The sequence below is a fragment of the Anguilla anguilla genome, chromosome 13 (assembly GCF_013347855.1).
Source record: "Anguilla anguilla isolate fAngAng1 chromosome 13, fAngAng1.pri, whole genome shotgun sequence".
In the NCBI taxonomy this organism is placed as follows: domain Eukaryota; kingdom Metazoa; phylum Chordata; class Actinopteri; order Anguilliformes; family Anguillidae; genus Anguilla; species Anguilla anguilla.
This window is the reverse complement of record NC_049213.1, coordinates 31,202,061-31,217,545: the sequence shown is the minus strand read 5'-3', so window position 1 is coordinate 31,217,545 and position 15,485 is coordinate 31,202,061. Positions and strand designations below refer to the sequence as shown.

At 38.3% G+C, this 15,485-nt stretch overlaps 2 protein-coding genes across 3 annotated transcripts in view; both read left to right on the top strand.

Annotated features, from left to right (window-relative positions):
• Positions 1 to 5,310: 5,310 nt before the first annotated feature.
• foxl2l (forkhead box L2-like) lies at positions 5,311 to 7,010 on the top strand. Its single transcript, XM_035388998.1, has one exon. It carries the CDS (start codon positions 5,383 to 5,385, stop codon positions 6,274 to 6,276), a length of 894 nt encoding a protein of 297 aa, XP_035244889.1. The 5' UTR covers positions 5,311 to 5,382; the 3' UTR covers positions 6,277 to 7,010.
• A 1,129-nt stretch (positions 7,011 to 8,139) lies between these two features.
• pik3cd (phosphatidylinositol-4,5-bisphosphate 3-kinase, catalytic subunit delta) overlaps positions 8,140 to 15,485 on the top strand; it is a 40,455-nt gene continuing 33,109 nt past the window's right edge. The window contains exon 1 of one of the 2 annotated variants that reach the window (XM_035387793.1): positions 8,140 to 8,294. The gene's annotated coding sequence lies outside the window, so the exon portion shown is untranslated. The remainder of the gene's footprint in view (positions 8,295 to 15,485) is intronic. The other variant, XM_035387797.1, reaches the window with a different exon arrangement.

The following is a 15,485-nucleotide window of genomic DNA, read 5'->3' as shown; positions in this document are numbered from 1 at the left end:
TCACATAATTCCAAATATGTGCACATGAGTCTTCTCACTTCATCCACTTCTGTCATTTAACGCCCTTTTTGGGGAAGGCTTTGCAAGTCTACAGCAGAATCAATTCCATACAACAGCTGTGAGACTTGTTTTTTTTAGGTTTACCTCCACTGTCAGTTATTCTTAGTATTAACTGTAGAGCATTCTTTCACTCTGAGCATATTATGGGGTGTTTTGAGTGTGCTGTAATTTGAACTTCTATATTTGATTGGGAAGACAAATCAAAACAAGCCAAATCTTGAAATGGCTGTTACGCTTCATTTGACAAACGAGCTCCACACAGTCCATAAAAGGTTACATGTGAACACAGAACTCTTGCCTCTCCTCAGTCCTCAGTGTGCAGAGTTAACATGATGGAATTTATGAATAATTGTAATTATATTCAGTGAGCTCCATAAATGTTTGGGACAAAGACATATTTTTTTTCTTGATTTGGCTCTATACTTCACAATTTTAGATTTGCAATCAAAGAGTTCACATACGTGGGGATAAATTGCCCATTGTCAGCTTTTATTTTAAGTTATTTTTTACACTTTGGTTTCACTATGTAGGAATTACAGAACTTTTTATACAGTACATAATGGTTTAACTAGTGGTTTGCATCTTGCAGTGTAGCCTCTGTAGTTCGCTCCCCACCTCTCCCTACCTCCCTGTAGTCTAATTGGCTATGTAAGCTTAGGTGTGTAGCTAGGTAAGCTGTTTATTTTAGTTTTAGTTATTGCACTCATGCCTACTTGTTTAATTATTGCTCGTATTATTTGCATAGACTGCTTTGCTGCTGCTTTTGTTTGTGTTGATCAGGTTAACCTTCAGGGTCCAAGTTAAACTACGCAGTTGCTCCCTGCACTTGGAACTGTACTTCCCTCTAGGGTTTTCAACACACTTGTCCCTGATTACGGTTGTACACTTTGTTGTACGTCGCTCTGGATAAGAGCGTCTGCCAAATGCCTATGATGTAATGTAATGTAGTTCTGTCAGTTCTGTCCGGACAGTAGTCACTGACATATCCATGCCAGCCTTCTGAAGAATGTTTGTGATCTGTCGGGCAGGAGTTTGGGGTTTTTTCATCATTATGGTAAGAATTCTTTGTTCATCAGCTGTTGAGGTCTTCCTTGGCCTACCAGCCCATTTGTGATAACTGAGCTTGTTTGTGCTCTCTTTCTTCTTAATGAGGTTTCAAACAGTTGATTCGGTAAGCCTCGGGTTTGGCCTATTTCTTTGACTGTTTTTTTTTCTTATTGTTTTTTTATTTTTTATTTCTCAGCCTCACAATGGCTTCGTTGACTTTAATTGATGCAACTCTGATCCTCATGTTGACAAACGTCAATAGCAGACCATAGAGGCAATCAAAAGCCTAGAGTCAAGACTAGATACTGAAAGCTCTTATACTTGCACTACACAAACCCTGAACCCACCTGACTACTCAGAAACGCCTGTGAAGCCATGTGTCCTAAACATTATGGTGCCCTGAAATGGGGGACTGTTTATAAAAAGCACTGTAATTTCTACATGGTGAAACAAAATATATAAGGATACCCTTAAAAACCTGAGAATCTGCACTTTAACCACATGTAAATTGTTTGGTTACAAACGTTAAATTGCTGAGTATAGAGCCAAATAATAAAAAAAGTATGTCTTTGTCCCAAACTTTAAGGAGCTCACTGTATATACTGCCTTTCAAACCCAAGGCCACTTTGCATAGAATATATAATGGGAAAAAATATATTCTATCATGGAATTTAAGGTGAGCACCAAGTCGTTAACCTTCATGTTTTGTCGGGTAACATAATTTGTCTCATGTCATCCTTACTGTGAGGCCTGAAGATTTTCTTTTGAAAATGTGAAATGAACTTGGCATGAAGTAAGTGACAAGTGATATCCTGTCCACAGACTTATCTCACCCAGATTGTATCACTGCATTTGCTATTTTTTCTTTTTTTTCTTATTGTATTGAATTACATCCATTTGCCTACAAGACAATTAGAAATATTTTATTTAAATGTTAACTTCTTAAGTTCTGATAAATTTTTGTGAAACAACAACTTGCAAAAACTTGTGAAAATGCCTTTTAGCGACTTATCCAAAAACATCTTTTCACAGATTCAAAAGCAGATTCCTTCAAAGATAATTCATTCCCATGGCTCTGACATCTGTTTTTTTTCCCCACACAGCCCCAAAATACAGAAACATCTTCCCGCCAACAGAAACCCTCCCTCCCTACTGTCAGTTATGAGCTGCCCTATAGGGCTGCCAAACACTAGAATGGTCAGGATTCAAGAGGTTTTCCATTATTGTGTTGCTTCAATTTTAGTAAGTGAGATTCTGAAGCGATATTATTCCCATATTATTGTCTTTAGAACAGACTGCTACTGATGTGTGATTCTCAGGCACCAGACGTAGACCTACACCGTACATTATCTGTGTAAATAAATAAATTTAATCTGGTTTTCAAGTGTTGGATTTCAAGTCTGAATTAATGTACTTGGTATAAACAGTACCACAATAAATATAAATATTAGGCAACTGCAATCACAATAAGAATACATATGCTGTCCAGTTTCTGGTGGAAGGAAACTGGACAGCATATGATAAAAATGCTGAACTAAGGCATTCCAGTGTGAAATTCAATACTATCTTGATAAGAAACATCTAAAATCATTTTAAAATATCCAATGACATTAATTTTACTCATGTATTTATTTGTCACATTGAATTATTATTATTTATTTTTTTTGTCATGTCTTTGTAAAATCGCTTTTTGGAACAAGCCCGTTCACCTTTAATGTGTCATACTAAACTGCTGTATTATATTTTGCTATACCTTTATTCTAAAGCAGGCCACTTTGTTAGCCACAGCCTAGCCCATTTTCTTATCCGGAGAATCATACATGTAGCCTAAATAGTAGAGGATATGGTGTAACTTAGTGTCCTCTTGAGGTTCACCCTTAAGATTCTGTGACCATAAATCCCTGTTTTGTATCTGACTACAAAATAGTCTGAGTTAATATTTGTGTGGAAAAATGACAAATAAATATTGTGATAAGGAAATAAAAATTGAATTCAGCAGCCAAAGGAAGTCCTGAGAAAAGAGGAGTGTTGCTGGTGCGATGAGTTCGTTACTTCCAGGGTCTGCTTTGTTCCCTATCACTTGTTCAAGGCAGACAGTCTGTCTGCGGAGGCCAGGTTATGATTATCTCAGGTCTCCCACAGCCAGGGTTTGCATGCCTGACGGTGTGTGGGTGGAGATCCCAAAGCTGCCAGTTTAGCATTTATCCCCCCTCAATCTTAACGCAGAGCGAATTCCCCTTGTAGACAGGAAGAACACGATTGCGCAGCAGTAGGCCTACTGTAACATTACAAAATGACCGCAGTAAGCTCCTGATTGTGAGACTCAAGCCGAACCACCAATTCATTTCAGCTGGTTATTGCTCCTCCGTTGAAGAGAACGGATGGGTTATGCTCCTCGCGGCGCGGTTTGTTTTGCCTACTGTATTATGGGGCCCGTCAGAGGTATAGTTCCCTCATCTAGATTTGTGAATGGCTATACGTAACTGATCAATACATTTTAAGAAATGTCGTGACCAGGAGGCATAGGCTTCTTCTCATGAAAGTCCAATTTTCTTTAAGGCGTTACTAAGAAGTCTAATTTTTTCTTACCGAATGAGACGCTGGCTCATTGACCCTAATTACCGTTTGGTTCGAGGTAAACATAACGCAGTTTAGCTGCTTCTGTCTGAAATATGACAACTGGGATACATTATGGAGAGATCACTTTGTGTTCCATCTTAGAAAAAAATCACAATTCAACAAATGACAGGCGATAAACTGAAAGTTATGTGATAGCGACCAGAGCGCAATTTGACACACTTCGTCATTCTGTAGGCAGTAATGGTGTGTGTGTGTGAGTGTGAGCGCGCGCGCGCTTTCTATTGAATGGTGATACATGATTACTGACTGGGAATTTCCTTGTTGCGAAATCAGCAGGTTAGTACTTGCCATGTATAGTGGATTTGTGTATTACGTTCTTGGTCAGATGTAAAACTACTTCACACAGGTTTTCACAATTGAAACAAAGGACGTGCGCCAAAGTACAAAGAATGATTCTGCGATTCTGTGCATAAAATGCGCGTGACACGAATGACAGTGCTGATTTTAATGCATGGCACAGTTTTAACATACGTTACAACAAAACATTTTGTTTCAGTTATGCATGTAAGAACATATGTTTCTCCCTTGCGTGCCTGCCGTAGCCTAGTGTTTTCAATAAAAAAAAAATAAACAATTAGGTTTACGTTAGGGTACAAAAATGTATAGTCCACAATTTAGGTTGAACTGTCAGTTTATTTCGTTTAACATTACCCTGGCCTGGATAGGCTATTGTTCATATTAATCAGCCGATACATTTCTCCTGTACTATGCTATGCGTCGTTCTGACAAAAAGCATCTGCTGATTAATTAAATTTTACTGTAACGTAAATGCTATATTTGCGCTTTTTAATGCATGACATTCACTGTTATGACATCATGTAATGACAGTCATTATGTTATGTTATGCCATCTACAAAATGTGAATATCATATTAGCCTATGTAATAATAATACTAGTCCTACTATAATAATAATAATAATAATAATAATGATTATGATGATGATAATAATGGTATAAAATTATTATTATTATTATTATTATTATTATTATTATTATTATTCATTTTAATTCACCTTTGGATTTTTGTTGTTTCTGGTCTGTATTCTTAAATGAATTTTCTCAAAACATATGCTTTATGCATTTACGTTTTCTCTGCCCCAATCGTTGTTAAATTACAGCCAACCATACATTATAATATGGAAATGCAAAGTCCAGCCTATGTCAAAACATCTGCAAATAGACTACACATATAACAACTGCAATGCACGTAACAATTTGACGGCATTGAGGGCATTGGGGTAACAGCACGTACCCAGGATCTAAGTGAAATATTCACTTCGAAAAGAAAACTTTTACATTTCGTACTGACATTATTTTCAGGACACGAGGTAATTTGTTTACTGTAGTTTCCCACGGGAACATAAGCAATGGACAGTGGCTTGTCAAAACATATGATTGACCGCCACGTGAACCTGAACAAAAATGAAGACTCTTTCGACCAGAAGTATGTTAGAAGTTGAATGAAAAAAAAGTTTTCACCTACTCCGAGAATTTTCTGTGGGAGGGGTTTACCCACTCCAATGTAACCACCGGGACACTGTTTGATATGCCATTTCGCGCAAGAGCGTCTCATACTGTGCAAAATAAACTGGCTGGCTTGCTGCCTTAACTGCTGTTTGAGAAGAAAAAACAGAGATGATGGACAGATTTCAGGACAGCGAGGACTGCTGTGGGCGGCAGAACCCAGACGGCACGGAGAGTACCCAAGATTTGGACTCCATCACGACGGTCAGTAGTCCGGGCTCGGGCGATGGTAGCGGGCAGAAAGGGGATGAACTGGACAAAGTGGACGCTTCTCAAAAGCCCCCGTATTCATACGTGGCCCTTATCGCAATGGCTATCAAAGACAGCCAGGAGAAGAGGCTGACACTCAGTGGGATTTATCAGTTCATCATCACCAGGTTCCCCTATTACGAGAAAAATAAAAAGGGATGGCAAAACAGCATCCGGCACAACCTCAGCCTGAACGAATGCTTCGTAAAGGTACCCAGGGAAGGCGGTGGGGAGAGGAAAGGTAATTTTTGGTGTTTGGATCCTGCTTTTGACGATATGTTCGATAAAGGGAATTACAGACGCCGGAGACGAGTTAAGAGACCGTACAAACCTCCGTCTGTCCCTTATTTGCCGGGGAAGCCTTACCTGAACTACCCCGATGGCTACTACTTGCACCACAATCCAAAGTACTTGCAGACACCTTTCGTCGGAAGCTCATGGTCTCTTCCCCAGGCCAGCTCCTTGGGCCAATCCACATCTGTGAACTATCAGCACTTGCAGTCCACCAGCGGAGACACCAGCCCGGTGTCCTCAGATGGGTTTTCCAATTCTTCAGTGAACTGTTGCCATAGCCATCTACACTCGTCTTACAGCCCATACTACCGACACCCGAATGTCCTCGTGTCTCACAACAGTAGCCCGTATACGGGCATCACCCAGTCAATCAGTCCGAGTGCTGCAGGGTCCACTGGTAGCTATCACCAATTATCCTGCGCGTGGCAGCCAGACATGTCGATAATGCATTACTATGATTAGTTGGACTTGGATTTTTGGAGTTCTTTTTTTGGTAAATATGCATTCGGTTCTGTGCGTATTTCGTGTTAACTGTTCTTTTTTGTTCATTCATGTCAAAACTGGATTTTAAAGAGCAGAGGGGGAACTGCCTTGCACAGTTAAAATTACGATGAAGTTTAACGCTGTTTACTGGTTTACATAATTTTTCACCTCAACTGTAGTTGCGTTTAGCGGGACTCCTTTCTCTTGTTCAGCAAATAGTTTCTCATTTGGAGGAGGCACGCATTAATTACTCTAAAATGTGTTTAAAATATTCTTGTCGTCATTCATAGCTGTGGAACAGAACGTCATTTTGCAACGTTGTTGTATTGTTTCCCGTCGATTTCGAAGTTTCTTTTATTTATTTCATTTCAGTAGCTATAACAGATTCTACATGATTTGTTTCATTTATTGGCAACAGCCTATTAAATAGTCATAAAATTGGCAATTGTGTCATGTTTTTTTTATTTTTAGAACCAACAGGTCTAAAGATTCCTTATGTTTTAAGAGAAAATAATTAAAATCAAGGTTTAATGTGAATGTCACCGCTTGGTAGCCTGTCTTGTGAGACTGAGATTGCAACCGTGACAGTTTTTCTTGTTTTTGCAGGTTTACTTGTCTTGGCATTTGCATTATAACTGAATTTTGTACAACTTACTGGAACAAAAAACGTGTTTTGTTTGTTTGAAATATGTTTAAAATGTTTACAGGGTAGCCTAGCCTTTATAACATATTTGTAATAAAATATTTGCAAATATATTTGAATGCATGTTTTTTTTTATTTGCAGCTGTTGCTTTCTATGGTTTCTTGTTTGTTCATAAACGGTACAGTGTATGTGAAACTTATTAAAACTTCGCTATAACCTGTTTTAATTTTAAACGTGTCAGATTTAACCAACTGAGCTACGTCCATTATCGCCAATCTCATCCACTTCCACCAAAAACCAAATCTTCGTGTCAATGCTGACCAGCTTTTAGCGGTATTTGCCTGGGGAGAGTTTGGGTTCTAGGCCTACAATAGAAGTGATACCGTACTCATGCTGGTTTACTCATTAAGGTATTCGCAGATGCAAAATGGCCAGGACAGTCGGCTAAATCCAATCAATTTTAATTTGATGCAAAGACCTTGTCCAGTTTTCGATATAGCTAATTAATGCAATTGGAAATACAATTACCTAAATTAAGTAAAATCTATTGAAAATCCTGACTAAACGGTATAATGTCATAAATTAGTGAAATGATTGGTAGCTATGTGCATTCATTAAGCATTTGTTTGAGCGTCTATCACGCAAGGAGGAAAGCGCCACCTGGTGCACAGTTTTTAAATTGTGCAATCTAGTTTTACAGAATTATGACTGCGCAGCAAATTTGGGTGTGTGGTCCAAGGAAATATTACAACAATGCATAACTTTTTTATTACTATTATTATTATTATTATTATTACTATTAATACGTGGCTCATTATAATAATAGGCTATTCATTTGATTTTTACCTTCCATAACAATGTGGCTCACTGTAATATAATTAGATTGCTTCACAGCATAGGTCAGACGCAACTAAACATGTAAATTCATCATATGGTCTTGCTTGGCATTGTCCAGTATCTGAAGCGTAGTATAGCCTACCAGCAACCAGAAGCAGTTTTATATATGACGACATGTTGTCCACCCTTGATTCTTACGTGGAAATGGCTCGCGTGCACTTTGATTCTCATGGTCTTCCCGTAGTCAGTAAGTAATCACAGTAATGGCAGAGACAGAAATGTTCACCAGGTGGCGCTGTTGCAGAAGTGAAGCCGACGTGATGTAGTCCATTTCCGTTTGATGGAACGGTCATACTTGTTTATCACCATGGCGGGGGTTATAGTCGCATGGGCAGTTTTGAGGCTTAATAAGGAACTCGGAACAGATGCTAAGGGAGGAAGTTGGTTATGGTAGTGACTTACTGGCAGGCGTTTTTACAAGGCACTGGGTTTTCCTGCAGGAAGAAAATGGATAAGGTGAGCCTTTTCTTCACCTCATATTTTTAATTCATGTCATGCTTAAGTACATAACAATATGTACCTAAAGTCAGTACTGATTATTAAATATTCTGCGCAGTTCCATTGCTGCATCGCATGATGTTGACCATGTCTTTTGCACAAATAGACTAAATTATTAAGTAATGTTTTACCATTCTAAAGCCGTTAAAACATTTGTTCTTACAGCTTGTAGCTTTTATACGAACGCGTAGATTTACTAAGTCTGCTTTTGTACAGTGAATACGTGCGAAACCCCCAGGGTATTTCCCCAAGGTATCTTTAGGGTACTTCTACTTGAGCCATTAGCTTTCATTTGTTTGCAGTTTTGTATGATACAGTATTGTGACCACACAACAAAATTTTCTTTTTGATGGCAAAACACCCGCAGGACCTTTGGGACACTGCATTTAAGGTTAGCGCTAATTACGAATCGTCATTTAGTCAGTCAGCCCAGCCAGATTTGGTTCCTGAGGTGACTCTGTAACCTGACCGGAAATACATATTTCCATTGTTTTCATTTGTTGAAGATGCATTCTTTATTCCTCAGCAACATTTAAGGTGTGTATTCACTTTAACAGGGGAAATCCTATTTTAACATTTCTGTAGGGGAAATCCTTGTTTAACATGTGCACAAGGTCAGAAGTGTAACATGTCATACTTGGTTAATCTAGATATGGAAAAATTCCACCACAGGTTTGAAGGACTGTTTTACAAGATGGTATCAGTCATTTGCCCCCCACAGGTGAATATGTACTTTCCATCTCTGTGGATTTGTAGTGCAAAGATTTATTTCTTGTGAAGTCTAGGTCTTATTGTTGTTTGTACGTCACAATGTGTTTTACAGAGATAAACTTACAATTTTATTAAATTAAACTAAAATGTAAATCGTACAGGGATTCATTGTCTTCAGGTTGCCAAAAATGATTTAATGTGCAAGGAAGGTTACTCACACATTCACTGCAAAGTGGGGTTGAAGAAATTGCTTGATTTGTCGTGAAAATAGGTTTGGGTTTTCCCAAGAGTTGAGTTGAAACTTTTTGGAAGCGTGCATATTATTAAAATCTAACCTATTACCCATTATCTCCTCAGCACAGTATTTGTACATTTCTATATATGACATTGTACTAAGATGACTTCCCCACTTAAGAAGATATGCCAAAAAGAGAGATAAAGGCACCATAGTTGAGGATGCTGGGGGAGGGGAGGCCAGTGCTAAGTTTAAAAAAAAAAAAGAAGAAGAAGAAAAACAATACTGAAGACACAGACAGCCATTCTATCCAAAGTCCATGGAAATGCCCGTTCATTTACACTGTAGAAATGCACAACCTTGAGTGTTTATTCTCTTCTGCTCGGCGTTCTTTATTTGCCTCTCGAATCCGCCGTTATAGAAGCAAATATGCGATGTCCTTGAAACCAGTCAAGAAATCAGCTGTGATCTCAGTGATATCACATCAGTGGCGACCTGACTTTTAGGCAGAGCTGCCTTCTGTGGTTGGTAAAACAGAATTGGCGAGCGAGGCTGACCTTTTATTTTACTAGTGTTTTGTCGCACGTCATTTTCCACTTAATATAAACACCATGACAAATGCTGCTGGCCTTATAATACTTTCTAATCTAGTCTAATCAATTCACGTTGGTGTCTTGTATTTCTCCATGTTATCACAGAATTCATAGATTTTAGTTTTTTTTTTTTTACTCTTCTCTCTACGTTCATTATGTACTGCCACTCGTAGTTGCCTGTCCAGAAAGTCTGACACAACTCTTTGCCTTAGCTTACCAGGACTTGATCATCGTTGATTGATTGTTTTAATTTCATGCACCTCTAACTGACCAAAAGTAGACAAGGAAATGTCATCATATATATGACTAGTGTTACAATCTCTAAAATTATGCTAAAAAAAAGTTGTAATGTTTCATCAGTGTTTTGTTTGTGAATTATAATGAGGCATTTGCAGTTACAGTAACAGATATCTCATTCATGGGTGTTTTTTTTTTTTTTTTTTTTTTGGGCCAGTTTGCTAAGTCATTCTATCAATACCTTGTCTTTTGAATCAAGCAACATTTTGAAATAATAAAAACATAGGTTTTTCCATTTTTAAACTTTCTGCCAGAAAGAGTCTAAGATATCGGCTTTGGCATTATGTGGTCAGATGTTTTTATTTTAATTCATGCAGAAAGAATATTCATGCCATATTTTTAAAAGTATTTCTTTAAATTTTTTTATCATTTTTTGTGTCGTGGTCTATAGAATGCAATGTATTGAAAGAGTTGTATCCCCAATAATTTTATACGAATGACATACAGAATGATGGGTAACGGGGTAAGCCCTCCTGTAACCAGTAGCCACCAAGCACCCCAAGATGTGGACACAACCAACAGTTTCTTTTCTCATTGCATGGATTAACTCAACAGTGTTAATACATGCAATGAGAATATGAAGGCCTTGGAGAAATGATCACCAAACAAAAAAACCGTCCAAGTAAACAAACTGATCCTGCATAAAAGATGTGGTCATGAACTTCTTCACTTCTTCAGTTGTAGCTTTGCGTTGCTTTTATATGCAGCTGCCCAAATTATTATTAAATATGGTACTGATTATTAATTCAGATCCTGAAGCTTGTCGTTTGAAAAGAACAAAGATGTAATGGGTGTTCTGCCATACTTGATGGAAAAAATATATTAGAACTTGATTGTAGGAAAATGTTGCATACTTACAAATATTGTACGTCCAAACTTATTGGCCAGTACTGAGATATATTGCTTGAATTGAGTATAGAATTCCCAACATGTTGAATTTATTTAACTTTATTTGTGTTTAACCAAATTAACCAAAAAGAATAATTTCTCAAATTACATATTTATTTCCAAAAAAAAAAAAAAAAATGATCGCATCCTGTTTCCGTACTTTATACTGACCCTTTATCTGTAATGCCTTATTATATCAGCACGCATTGCATACAGGAAGGGATTTTTAGACCGTTCTCTCATGCAGAATCTTTCCAGATCCTTGAGATAATTTGGTCTGCTCTTATGGACTGTCCTAGACTGAGGTGGCCATTGCAAAATGATATTTCTGTGGCCAGTTGACCATTTCTTTGTTGTAGTTCCTGATGTGAGCAGGGGAAGTCATTGTCTTTCTGGAAGATCCGCGTGTGGTTACGTTTCAGCCTCCTGGCAGAAGCAGCCAGGTTTTTGACTAAAATGTTCTGGCACTTGGTGAAGTTCACCAAAATGTGCAATTTCTTTTCCTCCTAAACCGTCTATATCGCTGTGCATAGGGGCAACATACACTTGCGTCCTCTACTGGGAAGGTATACAACTGTTCCAGTGATTTTAAACCTTTTAATAATTCCTTTAATAGTGGTGGGAATTTCATTTTATATTTTAGTTTTTCGTCCCCATTTGCCTCTTCATGTGTGTGTTCTCTGCCTTTACACATAGTGAGGAATAAAAAATGTATTTCACATGGATGTTATCTCATTTTTATACCTCAGTGAACCAGAAAGCCAATTTTAGGCCTTGTTTCATTTCCTAATACTAAGGCAAACTTTAGACAGTAGAATATTATTGAAGATTTTGTTTGGTTTATATGGCAAATAAAATAATTGTTAAGAGAACATTTTATCTGCAGTTTTATTAGAATGAAAGAATATAGTTTTCTGTGTTGATTATTTTTTCTGGCCTTTTTTGCTCTTTATCAAGAGTGCAAGTAACTTTGGAGAAGACCATATATAAAAGACTATTTCTAAATTCTATATTTCAAAATGCTGCTTTTCAGTAGTTTATGCACACAGGCTAGTCCTGTCTCTCTGTTTAGACAGAGTTAAAAAGTTTAAAAAGCATTTTAGGGAGAAAGCCACTCAGTTTGATGTCTGTCAGAGTGGATATTAACTTCATTGTAAAGAAGTGTGCTTATTTGACAGTGTGTTTTTTATCTGAAGGATGAATAAGTGGCATGTATTGAAAGTTGTTGCTATGGCAATAGGAGACAGTATTGGGGGTCAGGTGGGTGAAACTGGCAGAGGATCAGAGGAATAGGAATTCTATCAATTTAATTTGTTATTTGTGTTCATAGTATATCACTTTTATGTTTTCTTTTTACTTGGTTGCTGGCTTTAAAATGGCAGACTTTTAGTAGGCTAAAATGTGAAGGCAAACAGAAATGAAGGGGGAAACAAAATCTTTTTGGTTACACTGTTAATGACCAAAGCAGTTGAGCAATAGTGAAAACAGAAAAGAGGGGGCATCTTGGCTTCAGCTTGCAGGGATGACAGGAGAGTAAGAGTGGGATATATTCTGAGAAATGATCCGAATCCCTGACTAGGAAAAGTGACAATGAAACGTAGGTGAGGAAGAGCTACGGCTACAGTATCAAGCATCATTTTAATGCATTTTACAAACTGTTTGTTTGGGGTTTTTTAAGGGGGGGGGGTGTGTGCGGGGGGTGCTGACACAGTTTTGAGCACAGTCCCCTGGTTTCCCCCTTTCAGTGCTGTTTGTTTCGAAACTTTGTTGTTACCGTAAGTGGCAGTAGCTCGTCTGTGCAGTTCGCTGCTCTGTGGTGACTGGTGGGAGGAGCAGGGCAAGGAGGGTGTAGCGAGGGGGGGTGGGGGGTTGGGCGGGGGGGGTGAGGGGTGGGCGGGAGGAGGGGGGGGGGGGGTGGGAGGAGGAGGGGGGGAAGTGGGCTGCAGCTTTATTTGGCTCTGTATTCTGAGTTTCTGTTCTGCACTCTGACTTCCTGTTTTGTTTTTCGCCCAGCAGCACTGTTGCACTTTCTGACTGTGTGCGGCTCTGAACGCTTGACCGCAGACACTCATGGTTGTTTGGAAGGCTGGTGTCAGAAGGACTGTTTAAACACGCAGCAGTTGTGGTTCACAGGGTTCGTCTCAGTAGGTCTAGTCATCTAGCATCCCTTTACCCCTGAATGGGCTGTTTTCCAAGTGACCATGAGCAACGTGTGAATTACCTGCAGTTGTCAACATGGTTTGGAACTGAAACCTTGATCCATTGCATCCCAAGTATAATCTCCATAATGTTAATCATCAATACAATATTGATGGGAGGCCACCACCGGGGCATAGTCAAATTCTTGAAGCATGCTAGAGATTTAGCGATGCCAGTCTTTATAGCTGGTACTGCTCGTGCAGAACTGTTTTAATGATTTTTAAAAGATTACTCTCTCAACTCTACCATCTCCAGCCAACCCTGCATCCCTTCTACACAGGTGCGATATATGGCTGTTCATAGCGTACGCTCTCTATTGAAGTTTCATTTTCCTTGTTCGCTCTATTTGATAGCTAAACTTAATGTTGTGTGACAAATACTTCAGTAGCTAAATAGAAGTAAGTCTGTGTGATATCTAAAGTGCTTAGAAGTCAGTGTCAAAATAAATGCTCCCCATGTAGTGGAATGCTCAGACATTGCCAACTTGAGATTCTGCTGCTGGTGGACATGAGCGTATGTACAGCACATTACAGTATCTTACTGTAATGTTATGAACTGAATAATTTCCCATTAATTCAGATATGAAATATCAGATATTCACATTGAGGTTATTTTGAGTGATTCTTATTAAAAACAGATTTAGTAAGGTTTTAAGGGAATAAATTAGTTGTGTTTTTTCTTAACTGCGTGGATAATTTTAAAACTGAAGTTGATAGTTTACAGTTCATATGCAGTACTGTGAGTTATTTTTTAAGGATGAAAATTAAATGTATACTTACCTTTGAAAATCAAATAAATGCAATGAGCTCCATAACTTTTGGGATGAAGACATTTTATGGCTCTGTACTTCATAATTTTAGATTTATAATCAAATTCATGTGTTAAAGTGCACATTCTCAGCTTTTATTTAAGAGTATTTTATACACTTTGGTTTCACCATGTAGAAATTAGAGCAAAATTAGAAAATTCTTGGCTTGCCAAGTCATTCATCCGATCTGAATCCAATTGAACATGCATTTCATATAGGCAGGAGTTGTCAGGAGATGGCAGCAGTATGTGCCTGGCAGGGCATCACCAGAGAACATACTCAACACCTGGTGATATCTGTGGGTCACAGACTTCAAGCAGTCAATGCACGCAAAGGATATGTGACAAAGTGCTCTACAAACATGACTACTTTCATTTACATACTGTAACATTAATATGTCCAAAACATTATGGTGCCCTGAAATGGGGGGATTATGTATGAAAACTGCTGTAGTTTCTACATGGTGAAACCAAAATGTATTTTTAAAAATACCCTTTAATAAAAAGCTGAGAATCTGAACTTTAACCACGTGTGTTTTATTACAAATCGGTAACTGTGGAGTACAGAGCCAAATCAAGAATAAGAAGAAAAAAATTCTCTGTCCTTCACTAAGGCATAAGAAGATGAACTCTGTTTTATAATTATGTACTTTGAAAGCAATTTGGTCTTCTGGGAATATAATTATTAATTCATATATATATTATATATTTCAATAAAAAAGTTTAAGGTGTTATACAATGGACAGCATTTCTATCCATCATAATTTCATGGTTTCATTGCTATTTTCTAGTCTGTATTTTGATATTCACCCTGTCACCAGACACGTAAAGAGAATGTGATCCTGGTGCAAGGATCATAAATGTTTTTAGCTTGTTGTTTCACAAAGTTGAAGTTATGAGTGGGTGGGAATGGCAGTTATGGTTTTGAGTGGGAAGCGAGAGGTGTGTAGGTTCAATGCGTTAATTCGAAATTCTGCCTTAGGCAACAAATATTCACGGAGTCTTGTGTGTTTGTTCTTGTGTACTTATCAGTTCATCTAAGTTTACTTGTGACAAAACGTCAGTTTTGTATACGTGTGTTTACGCGTGTAAAGTGTAATTACAAAGCACGTTAAGGAATGTCAGAATCAATTGATGCTGTACCACATGAAGCGATTTTTGGGCAGCTGTGACTGACAAGATCATTGTACCCATTCACAGTGGTGGACTCAGGCTGTTTGAAGGGCAGGGGCGGAAAAATAAAAAAGGGCACCTACTGCACGACATGGGGCCCCACCAGCACGCAAAAAGCTGTGATGCATCGTGGTTTCTCACTTGGAAGGGCATCTAAGAGGGAACTTCATTCGTTTTTTTCATCAGAAAGGCACCTGTAGGGAACGTCAAGTTTATCCCATTGTAAGGGCACCTATATGGCACGAC

What these genes read in the sequence shown, in the direction of transcription:
- foxl2l (XM_035388998.1), top strand. Translation starts at nt 5,383, where the DNA reads ATGATGGACAGATTTCAGGACAGCGAGGACTGCTGTGGGCGGCAGAAC.